The sequence below is a fragment of the Salvelinus fontinalis genome, chromosome 34 (assembly GCF_029448725.1).
Source record: "Salvelinus fontinalis isolate EN_2023a chromosome 34, ASM2944872v1, whole genome shotgun sequence".
NCBI lineage: Eukaryota > Metazoa > Chordata > Actinopteri > Salmoniformes > Salmonidae > Salvelinus > Salvelinus fontinalis.
Genome location: NC_074698.1, coordinates 7,369,537 through 7,382,083, shown reverse-complemented (window position 1 = coordinate 7,382,083; position 12,547 = coordinate 7,369,537). Strand labels below are relative to the sequence as shown.

The following is a 12,547-nucleotide window of genomic DNA, read 5'->3' as shown; positions in this document are numbered from 1 at the left end:
TGAAATATGACATATTCATTATTACATTGATAAAAATTGGGGGATATGGTCTGTGGTCTTCTTCATCATCATCATCTATGTAGGCTATAGCACAAACAGTTCAGCAATAATTAAATATTTGATCAACGTGTTTACTTGGTTTCATGGGACCTAAGAATTACAGGGTTCTATGCTCCTGAACTTTCACATTTTTCTTGTGAGGCATTGCCCATCAATTTGAGCGTGGTCAACTCTCAGGTAGCTAACCTTATAGGCCTGGGTCATTATAGTGCATTGTGAGACCAATAGCATAATTTGAGTGTCCCTTTTCAGCAGGGAAATAACAAGAGTAGAAACATTACTGAGGTTATGAGAATCATAGCAAGTCAGGTCACATGGTGTGAAAACCAATTCAAAGAAAATGAATGGCCTGTTTATCCCGGGTGACTAATCTGAGTGTAGTAATGGTCTATAATACAGCTGTACTGTCTGCACTTCACATAGCATTGGGTTGAACTTTGACACAGTCATCACAGTGGTAAAGTCTGGTGTAAATCATATAGCTTTTATTGATATATGTGGTTAGACAAAAATAGTCATTTAAGTCAACAGAAAAAGCAAGCTTCATTATTAGATCTGTCATAAGAATAGGGAGGAGCTATTATCATCTCAGTTCAGTTGAAAATGTCAGTGCTACATTCTCTATACTTGTAATCATAATATGTACAGTATCCTGCAGGGTTGAGGTCAGTTGCATTTCAATTCCAGACAATTCAGGAAGTACACTGAAATTCCAATTATCTGAAATGCTTTTCAGTTAGGAACATTTGGAATTGGAATTTGGTTTACTTTCTGAATTTAAATGGAATTGGCTCCAACCCTGGTAACCTGCAGTAGTTTGTCTGATCATTTTACAAAGAGCTGCATATTGACTGACAATGCTGTGAGACTACACTACATGGCAAATAAATTAAACAGTTGAAAGATGAGCAGTCACTGTTTGTATCTCCACTCTCTCCCGAAGAAGGCAGGAAATGCTATTAATCTCCTCGGTTAGTTGGGGGAGATGAGGAGTGTTTAGAGATGGTGGTAAACTTAGCTCGTGTTTGACAAAAACTTGGTCAATCTTTAACGTATCTGTGTGTTCAGTATTGGCCTTGGCATTTATGTCATGAGAATCCATTTCAGCCTTGTAAAAAAATGAAGTAAACACAAAATATGAACTGCACAAAGACCTACAGATTTTTTTTTGGACTGCATCATCTCTCCTTCTCTCTGCACTGACCTCTCGCTCCACATGATCACACTGCCCCCCCCCCCCCTCTCTCTCACACACACATCCTCTCTCTGTGTTCCGTCTCACTCTCCTCAGAGAAAGCACTCTCCTTAATCAGGATCCTGCCTCATTGATTATCCTAATGGTGTTCCACAGAGACCTCCCTCCCTACCCCGGCCCCTTCATCAAGGTCGGTCAGACACAGAGAGCTATGGAGACACGTAGAAAAGCCTTCTGTAGCACTGTCTTTGAGCTAGGCCCTGTGTGCTTTCAGTCCTTCTGTACTTAGTCTCACTACTTTGTTTTCCAGAGGCATGTCTTGTAGGTAGAGAAAGAACACGAGACAACAGCTTTTAGCTTGTATTGCATTTACTGGTCTCACTTCACGTCAAACTCAAATAATCTATTCTAATCACCATCGTCTTCCTATATCAGACCCTTGCCAGACCACACAGGCACAAACAAGCTGACAAGTAATTCAAATAGACAGAGACTGAGGTCCAGGAACGGACATGTCCTTTTTTCTTTCACCTTTGTAACACTGCCATGTCATTCACAATCCCTTGTAATTTGCTGCCGGCACAAACAAAATTGGATAGCACTTACATTTCTATATGCCACTATAGACTTTCATTTAACTGTCACCTGGCACATTGACATGTGCTGGAGGGGTTCCTACAAGATTCTCTCCTTTTTCTCCCCACAATTACAGCACCCAATGCAGTGAAGTGCTGGATATATCCCGTCATTAGCTGTGGCCATGGTGATAGATTCAATAAGCAAGGCTCTGTCAATCTCAGACAGACTCCTCTTCCAGGAGAGAAGCCTCTGGAATAACAGTAATGTGGCAGGTTAACACAGTTATGTGTGTGCTTATTATAGCATATATGTACAGTACATGTATGATTCTTGTAGCACTGTGAGCATACATGCATACAGTTGTACAATGTGTGTCAGTACAATTACATTTTTTAATGAACATTATCATGTAAGCACAGTGAGAGAAAAAAGAGTGAAAAAAGTGAACTTCTACAGAACGATGGCACTAGGAACCTTTGATTAAAAGACGGCTCAAAATGTCATTCTCCTGTCATCAGTGACCAGCCTTAGTAACAACCAGGTAGTTTGGTCGTTACACTGGTAACTGAAAACTGAGAGAAATATAACTATTTTCCAGATATCACAATATAGTACAACTTAGAAACTTAATGAAACATTCTTTTTAAAAAAGGAAGGTAAAACTATGCAACTAAATTCAGATCTCTTTCCAGTCGTCACTAATCCTTCATCCTTCTCGTTCTCCGTTTCAAAACAAAAAAATAGGATCGGTTGCAATCCTGTTTTTACGTGAAAAACTTTAGAAATAATTAAAGAGAAGGATTACTTCACACGTCTGGCATCCATCAACCCCATGACATCATTTAAAGGTACACTAGTTTTTCCCTGATTGACTCAAGATTGCGGCTGAAACATTACACACGCACCAAAAAAAATCCATTTATGCCAATCACTGAGTCTCTTCCTCTTCTTTTTTAATATTGCGTTTGCTGTGACCCTCCCCCTCAGTCCTCCAAAATGAAAACAATCAACCATTAGGGCCACACTGTTGATCAGAAATAAAAGCTTCATAGTGCTCCTCTAAGAAAAGTGAAAACTATCTTAATCATGATCTTATCTATCTCCTCCTTTCAGAACCACAACGTGTTGACAGAGCCTGTATGCCCACACTTACAGTAGAAAGCTGGCTGCTCAAAATGGCTGTGAGCATTTGTTTAACCGATCTGTAAACTCTTCAGTCAAGGAAAAGACGGTCCCCTGTGTCTCTCCCCATGCACGTTGAAACCATCTTTTGGTGTTTCCAGTGTGTGCTCTTGCTCTTCATTTGTCAAACCGTAATTTCTCTGACCTGCACATCACATGACCACTGATCATCAAATCAGAAAATCTCAAGATACCACCACAACTGGGCACACACTGGCTGAATCAACTTTGTTTCCACATCATTTCAATGAAATGACGTTGAACCAACGTGGAACAGATGTTGAATTGACGTCTGTGCCCAGTGGGGGATATTTCCATATACATTGTTATGTACTTTTTATCCTACGTTTGCAATTATTGTACATCAACTCACAATAGCAACTACTATTTATTCCCTTAGCATTGTGGTCATTCTATTTCAAAAACAACAACAACAACAACAACAAAATTATATCAACAAGCAATATCCCAGACTAGACCAACCAGAGTCATTCACAAACTAAAAGACAAGAAAATATGTAAGGAAGAAACAAAAATGCGGGGTTAAACTTTTTTTTGTTTGTTGTCTAGAACAGCACATACTACATTGAAAGTAATTCCTGATGCATATTTTTTTTTTCTCAAACAAGATGTATGTAGGCACGTTTGACTGTAAGTTGCTTTGGATAAAAGCATCTGCTAAATGGCATATTATGTCCTTATCATTTTTATTATAAGTTGAGTAGATTGTGAACATTGTCCCGACAGTCCTTATCATGCATGCTGTGTCACTGTCATCCAAATGTAGTATGTTTCTGTCCTCTTCTTTACTCCCCCCCTCTCTCTTCTCCTCTGTCTCCTCATCCCTCTATTGTATCATTCTTCCAATCCTGCTGGGCCCTGTAGACAGAGTTATTTGCTGGTTGTCTTCATGCTTGTCTTCACCACAGGGACCTTACTCTCCAGCCTGATCAGATGCTCTGCCACCTGGTCCTCAGCCACCTCCAGGAAAGCTGCCATCTCTGGGGTGTCTACTCTCACCAGCTCCTCCTCCTCTTCATCCAACTCCAGGACAGCAGCCATCTCTGGGGTGTCTACTACTCTCACCAGTTCCTCCACCTCCACGTCTCCCTCTCCCGCCTGCAGGGCCTCATTCTCGGCCACCTCCACCATCTCTGTGCCCTCTGTGTGCACCACTTCCACGTCTCCATCCCGGAACTTCTTCACGTGGAAGGTGAAGGGCGGCACGCGGTACACGGTCGTCTTGGAGCGGGCGTAGACGGTGTGGTCGGGGGTCAGAGACTTCTTCAACATCTCCTTGGAGCCCTTTAACTTCTCCTTCCGCTCCATGTTAGGGGTCATCTTGTTGCCCAGCTTGCCCATCTTCTTTTCCAGGCTATGCTTGGTCTTCTCCAGCTTGTCGTGAGTCTTCTGCCGGGTCTTCTCCAGGTTATCCCTGGTCTTCTGCTTGGTCTTTTCCAGGTTGTCCTTGGTCTTCTGCGCTCTCTTCTCCCTCTGCTCTTTGGAGAAGGCCTTCTTGATGTGTTCCACGCGCGCCTTGCTGGAGCGTTTTATCTTCTCCGCCCGGGACTCTTCGATGATCTCCTCGATCTCCACCTCTTCGTCTGAGTTGAGGCCAGTGAGCGCCGCCTCGCCCCCCTCCTCAGGGATCTGCTCCAGCCCCCCTTCCACAGAGCAGCCCTCAGCTACATTCTCTGCCACCTTGGATGACTTTAGAGAGGCTTTAGCGGCCTTATTCTCATCCTGTGAAGACACAAAGGAGAGAGTGGATGAGGTTAGACAACAGGAAGAGTCAACATACAAGATAAGTATGAACGTTTATGTTTAAGGCTCCAGTTAGGGTCATAAAAACAGCAGCAGATCTTGTTTTGCAGCCAGCTGAAAGACTAGGACAGTATTACATTTTTTATTTTTTATTCTGTTTTATCATTTATATTTTATTCGTTTTCAAGCATAAGCTTGCAAAGACAGTATTAAATCTACCTCATTACATATCAGTACTCTGAGTGAGATAAGATGTTCCTATTCTAATGTGTTCATTCATAGGGAACAATGTGTTCACAGAATGGGAATGGGCCAATATATACACACATTTTCAAATTGACTGCATGATTATAGAGCTTATATTGTAGTGTCACGTAAAAGCCTGAGGCTGAGAAAATGAATGAATATCAATTCATATGAATGTGGGCTCTGAGATGGAAATTAAATTTGACATTTATGTGTATGATAAATTATTCATCTTCATGGCTTGCCTCAGATACGTAACTTTACATTTATCAGTCGCATAAAAAAATATATGAAACATGCCTGCTACTGTTGGCCAACCCCATCTAGTGGTCATACAATACAAACTGACCAACACTCCAAAATCAGTACAGACAATGAAATACTGTCCAGCCAATAGCACAGACTTTCCATATGTACCCTAGAATGAATGACTATGATACTTTAAATAGAATCTGCCTGAAACCTCTGTTTGTATGTGAACCAGCAGACTGTGACTGGTGTAACATTTAAGAGTGAGATACTTTAGTCAGATTGAAAGTCACACTTTGTAAGCAGCGGGTTGTGGGAAAATATGTTTAATGGTAGAGTCAAATGCCTAGTTATGTGTCTCCCTACCGGTTGTGTGATAACCACATCAAAGGGTTAGGTAATGAAATATGCTTACTGAGATGAGCTGTAAAGAGGTAGGACAACCAGTGACATTGACATATGAAAGGTTGTAGGTATCCATCCTTACACTCACTAAGACTGAAAAGCCTATTAGAGAGACACAGAGAGAGAGAGAGAGAGAGAGAGTATGTGTATGCATGAGGTACACCAGGAGAACATTTACCACAGTTATCGCAATGATTCAGCGAGGTAGGAGTGTGCAGTAAAGTACTTTACCAATAGCAGGAAATGCTTTTGGCTCTAGTTGGCTCAGTATGCTAGTTTCATTATTAGACACCATACAAACCTGTATGACATCCTCTTTAAGTCTTTCACAAGCTGTTTGTGATTACACTTATTCTGTGTAATGAACATTTACCAAGTAGTTTGGCTGAGAAGACCCTGACACTAGTTTCTAGTATAACCAAAATAACTGCAAATGTTCTCAATATTTCCAATGGACTGGTTCAGACAGTCTTGCACTCCATCTAGGGGACAAGAAAGTTCTAGCAGCCTGTAAGGGGACGCTACATCAGATATGGCATTGTCTGTTCATAAAACCAGTACTGCACACTGAGATTCACAAACTCACTCAACGTCCCAGTGATGATGTTTTCACAACGTTAGAGAAATGTTGTATTATTGGATATCCACTGTGGGAGACCAGGAGTATGCAGAGGATGTTATCCCTCAAATCAAATTCAATTTTGTTGGTCACATACACATGGTTAGCAGATGTTAATGCGAGTGTAGCGAAATGCTTGCGCTTCTAGTTCCGACCATGCAGTAATATCTAACAAGTAATTAAACAATTTCACAACTACCTTATACACACACGTGTAAAGGAATGAATAAGAATATGTACATATAAATATATGGATGAGCGATGGCCGGACGGCATAGGCAAGATGCAGTAGATGGTATAGAGTACAGTATACATATGAGATGAGTAATATTGGGTATGTAAACATTATACAAAGTGGCATTGTTAGAAATGACTAGTGATACATTTATGACATCCAATTTTTAATTATTAAAGTGGCTAGAGATTTGAGTCAGTATGTTGGCAGCAGCCACTCAATGTTAGTGATGGCTGTTTAACAGTCTGATGACCTTGAGATAGAAGCTGTTTTTCAGTCTCTCGTCCTAGCTTTGATGCACCTGTACTGACCTCGCCTTCTGGATGATAGCGGGGTGAACAGGCAGTAGCTCGGGTGGTTGTCCTTGATGATCTTTTTGGCCTTCCTGTGACATCGGGTGGTGTAGGTGTCCTGGAGGGCAGGTAGTTTCCCCCCGGGGATGCGTTGTGCAGACCTTACTACCATCTGGAGAGCCTTACGGTTGGGGGCGGAGCAATTGCCGTACCAGGCGGTGATACAGCCCGACAGGATGCTCTCAATTGTGCATCTGTAAAAGTTTGTTTGTGTTTTTGGTGACAAGCCAAATTTCTTCAGCCTCTTGAGGTTGAAGAGACACTGTTGCGCCTTCTTCACCACGCTGTCTGTGTGGGTGGACCATTTCAGTTTGTCCACCTTCTCCACTACTGTCCCGTCGATGTGGATATGGGGGTGCTCCCTCTGCTGTTTCCTGAAGTCCACGATCATCTCCTTTGTTCTGTTGACGTTGAGTGTGAGTTTTTTTTCCTGACACCACACTCTGAGGGCCCTCACTTCCTCCCTGTATACCGTCTCGTCGTTGTTGGGAATCAAGCCTACCACTGGAGTGTCGTCTGCAAACATGACGATCGAGTTGGAGGTGTGCATGGCCACGCAGTCCTGGGTGAACAAGGAGTACAGGAGAGGGCTGAGAACGCACCCTTGTGGTGCCTCAGTGTTGAGGATCAGTGGGGTGGAGATGTTGTTTCCTACCCTCACCACCTGGGGGCATCCCGTCAAAGTCCAGGACCCAGTTGCACCGGGCAGGGTTCAGACCCAGGGCCTCAAGCTTAATGATGAGCTTGGAGGCTATTATGGTGTTGAATGCTGAGCTGTAGTCAATGAACAGCATTCTTACATAGGTATTCCTCTTGTCCAGGTGAGACAGGTCAGTGTGCAGTGTGATGGCGATTGCATCGTCTGTGGACCTATTGGGACGGTAAGCAAATTGGAGTGGGTCTAGGGTGTCAGGTAGGGTGGAGGTGATATGATCCTTGACTAGTCTCTCAAAGCACTTCATGATGACGGAAGTGAGTGCTACGGGGCGATAGTCATTTAGCTAAGTTACCTTAGCTTTCTTGGGAACAGGAACAATGGTGGCCCTCTTGAAGCATGTGGAAACAGCAGACTGGGTTAGGGATTGATTGAATATGTCCGTAAACACACCAGGCAGCTGGTCGGCGCATGCTCTGAGGACGCGGCTAGGGATGCTGTCTGGGCCGGCAGCCTTGCGAGGGTTAACACGTTTAAATGTTTTACTCACTTTGGCTGCGGCGAAGGAGAGCCGGCAGGTTTTGGTAGCGGGACGTGTCGGTGGCACTGTAATGTCCTCAAACTGACCTCCTAATGCCCTATGCTAATCCTAGCATGGCCCTCTGACCCTGCATGCCATAGAGATAGCTATGTTTTTGTTGTCACTGCCCCGCCCTGTCCCATCATAGCACTGCGCACCTCACACATAACACATAACATTTACTCTATGCACACTCATAAGACTATATATACACTCACACACACACTACACTACACTACAGACCCACACACACACACACACACACACACACACACACACACACACCCTTTAACACTGAACATATGCTGTTGCTACTCTGTTCTTTAATTTAGTCTTATTATTATCTATCCCGATGCTTAGGCACTTTACCCTGCCTGCATGTACATACAGTTGAAGTCGGAAGTTTACAAATACTTAGGTTGGAGTCATTAAAACTTGTTTATTGTTTTAACGAACTATAGTTTTGGCAAGTCGGTTAGGACATCTACTTTGTGCATGACGCAAGTAATTTTTCCAACAATTGTTTACAGACAGATTAGTTCACTTGTAATTCACTGTATCACAATTCCAGTGTGTCAGAAGTTTACATACACTAAGTTGACTGTGCCTTTAAACAGGCCAACCTTCAAACTTAGTGCCTCTTTGCTTGAACTCATGGGAAATTCAAAAGAAATTAGCCAAGACCTCAGAAAACAAATTGTAGACCTCCACAAGTCTGGTTCATCATTGGGAGCGATTTCCAAACGTCTGAAGGTACCACGTTCATCTGTACAAACAATAGTACGCAAGTATAAACACCATGGGAGCACGCAGCCGTCATACCGCTCAGGAAGGAGATGCTTTCTGTCTCCTAGAGATGAACGTACTTTGGTGCGAAATGTGCAAATCCCTCCCAGAACAACAGCAAAGGACCTTGTGAAGATGCTGGAGGAAACAGGTACAAAAGTAACTATATCTACAGTAAAACGAGTCCTATATAAACATAACCTGAAAGGCTGCTCAGCAAGCAAGGAAGCCACTGCTCCAAATCAGCCATAAAAAAGCCAGACTACGGTTTGCAACTGCACATGGGGACAAAGATCGTACCTCCACAAGTCTGGTTCATCATTGGGAGCGGTTTCCAAACGTCTGAAGGTACCACGTTCAAACTAAACATGGCGGTGTTCACCTTAGCAATCTCACCAGGATAAAGACCTCCTCCATTCATGCCATTATTGAAAGAGATCGTGATACCTCACATCTCAAAATAGGGCTACTTAATGTTAGATCCCTCACTTCAAAGGCAGTTATAGTCAATGAACTAATCACTGATCATAATCTTGATGTGATTGGCCTGACTGAAACATGGCTTAAGCCTGATGAATTTACTGTGTTAAATGAGGCCTCACCTCCTGGTTACACTAGTGGCCATATCCCCCGTGCATCCCGCAAAGGCGGAGCTGTTGCTAACATTTACGATAGCAAATTTCAATTTACAAAAAAATAAATGACGTTTTTGTCTTTTGAGCTTCTAGTCATGAAATCTATGTAGCCTACTCAATCACTTTTTATAGCTACTGTTTACAGGCCTCCTGGGCCATATACAGCGTTCCTCTCTGAGTTCCCTGAATTCCTATCGGACCTTGTAGTCATAGCAGATAATATTCTAATTTTTGGTGATTTTAATATTCACTTGGAAAAGTCCACAGACCCACTCCAAAAGGCTTTCGGAGCCATCATCGACTCAGTGGGTTTTGTCCAACATGTCTCTGGACCTACTCACTGCCACAGTCATACTCTGGACCTAGTTTTGTCACATGGAATAAATGTTGTAGATCTTAATGTTTTTCCTCATAATCCTGGACTATCGGACCACCATTTTATTACGTTTGCAATCGCAACAAATAATCTGCTCAGACCCAAACCAAGGAGCATCAAAAGTCGTGCTATAAATTCTCAGACAACACAAAGATTCCTTGATACCCTTCCAGACTCCCTCTGCCTACCCAAGGACGTCAGACGACAAAAATCAGTTAACCACCTAACTGAGGAACTCAATTTAACCTTGCGCAATACCCTAGATGCAGTAGCACCCCTAAAAACTAAAAACATTTGTCATTAGAAACTAGCTCCCTGGTATACAGAAAATACCCGAGCTCTGAAGCAAGCTTCCAGAAAATTGGAACGGAAATGGCGCCACACCAAAACTGGAAGTCTTCCGACTAGCTTGGAAAGACAGTACCGTGCAGTATCGAAGAGCCCTCACTGCTGCTCGATCATCCTATTTTTCCAACTTAATTGAGGAAAATAAGAACAATCCACATTTTTTTTTTGATACTGTCGCAAAGCTAACTAAAAAGCAGCATTCCCCAAGTGAGGATGGCTTTCACTTCAGCAGTAATAAATTATGTGCATCATAGCACTGAGACTGCACATGTGAAGGTGGTAAATGACCTTTTAATGGCGTCAGACCGAGGCTCTGCATCTGTCCTCGTGCTCCTAGACCTTAGTGCTGCCTTTGATACCATCGATCACCACATTCTTTTGGAGAGATTGGAAACCCAAATTGGTCTACACGGACAAGTTCTGGCTTGGTTTCGATCTTATCTGTCGGAAAGATATCAGTTTGTCTCTGTGAATGGTTTGTCCTCTGACAAGTCACTGACGTGATCTTCCTGTCTGGGTTGGCGCCCCCCCTTGTGTTGTGCCATGGCGGAGATCTTTGTGGGCTATACTCGGCCTTGTCTCAGGATGGTAAGTTGGTGGTTGAAGATATCCCTCTAGTGGTTTTGGACCTGTGCTTTGGCAAAGTGGGTGGGGTTATATCCTCCTGTTTGGCCCTGTTCGGGGGTATCATAGGATGGGGCCACAGTGTCTCCTGACCCCTCTTGTCTCAGCCTCCAGTATTTATGCTGCAGTAGTTTATGTGTTGGGGGGCTAGGGTCAGGTGCTTTGCTGCAGAAGGGACTGGTGCACTTCACAAAATCGATGGCATCATGAGGGTGGAAAATTATGTGGATATATTGAAGTAACATTTCAAGACATCAGTCAGGAAGTTAAATCTCTGTCGCAAATGGACAATGACCCCAAGCATGCTTTTCAAAGTTGTGGCAAAATGGCTTAAGGACAACAAAGTCAAGTTATTGGAGTGGCCATCACAAAGCCCTGACCTCAATCCTATAGAAAATGTGTGGACAGAACTGAAAAAGCGTGTGCGAGCAAGGAGGCCTTACAAACCTGACTCAGTTACACCAGCTCTGTCAGGAGGAATGGGCCAAAATTCTTGTGGAAGGCTACCTGAAATGTTTGACCCAAGTTAAATAATTTAATAGCAATGCTACCAAATACTAATTGAGTGTATGTAAACTTCTGACCCACTGGAAATGTGATGAAAGAAATAAAAGCTGAAATAAATCATTCTCTCTACTATTATTCTGACATTTCATATTCTTAAAATAAAGTGGTGATCCTAACTGACCTAAAACAGGGATTTTTTACCAGGATTAAGTCTCAGGAATTGTGAAAAACTGAGTTTAAATGTATTTGTCTAAGGTGTATGTAAACTTCCGACTTCAACTGTATCCACCTCAATTACCTTGTTGATCTGGTACTGGTACTCCCTCTATATAGCTCCATTCTTGTGTATTTTATTTTATTCCTTGTGTTACTGTTCCTCGTGTTACCATGTGACATAACATTTTATTTAAATTTGACTTTCACGCATTATGAAAAATTATATAGTATCACTTATCTCGTCAGGTGTCTCTTGCTTCTCTTTCGCTCTCTCTCCGTCTCTCTCTCTCTCTAAACTCTTTCACCTTGTCTCTCTCAACAATCTCTCTCTCTCTCTCTCTAAACTCTTTCCCCCTGTCTCTCTCAACAATCTCTCTGTCTCTGTACACACTGTCCAGATGTAATGTTGGGAAACTGGCCCAGTCCTGAGTGTCTGCGCTGAGTCACTTTTACCTCTCCTCTGCCGTGTGTGTGGGTGTGTGGGATCTCACATTGAGAGCATTGTAGGGAATGGGAATAGGTCGGCTTGTAATCAGGGAGTGAAACAATCACAACTAAGTCATGACAATGAGGGTTGGTGAGCTCATCTCTGATGTGGTTTTATGAGGTGTGTGTGAGGTATGTTTGGTTTGTTTTTTATCTAGAAAAATTGTTTTACCCCTTTTTCATGGTATCCAATTGGTAGTTACAGTCTTGTATGGACTCGGGAGAGGCCGAGGTCGAGAGCCGTGCGTCTTCCGAAACACGACCCAGCCAAGCCGCACTGCTTCTTGACACAATGCCCACTTAACCCGGAAGCCAGCCGCACCAATTTGTTGGAGGAAACACCGTACACCTGGCGACCGTGTCAGCATGCACTGCGCCCGGCCCGCCACAGGAGTCGCTAGTGCGACCAAACCCTCCCCTAACCCAGACAACGCTGGGCCAATTGTG

The 12,547-nt window shown here is 43.1% G+C and overlaps 1 protein-coding gene across 2 annotated transcripts in view; it reads right to left on the bottom strand.

Annotated features, from left to right (window-relative positions):
* Positions 1–523: 523 nt before the first annotated feature.
* Positions 524–12,547, bottom strand: part of LOC129832970 (caveolae-associated protein 1-like) — a 30,740-nt gene continuing 18,716 nt past the window's right edge. For both annotated transcript variants that reach the window (XM_055897138.1, XM_055897139.1), the window contains exon 3: positions 524–4,759. In XM_055897138.1, coding sequence (XP_055753113.1) covers positions 3,908–4,759 — 852 coding nt within the window. In that variant the 3' untranslated portion in view covers positions 524–3,907. The remainder of the gene's footprint in view (positions 4,760–12,547) is intronic.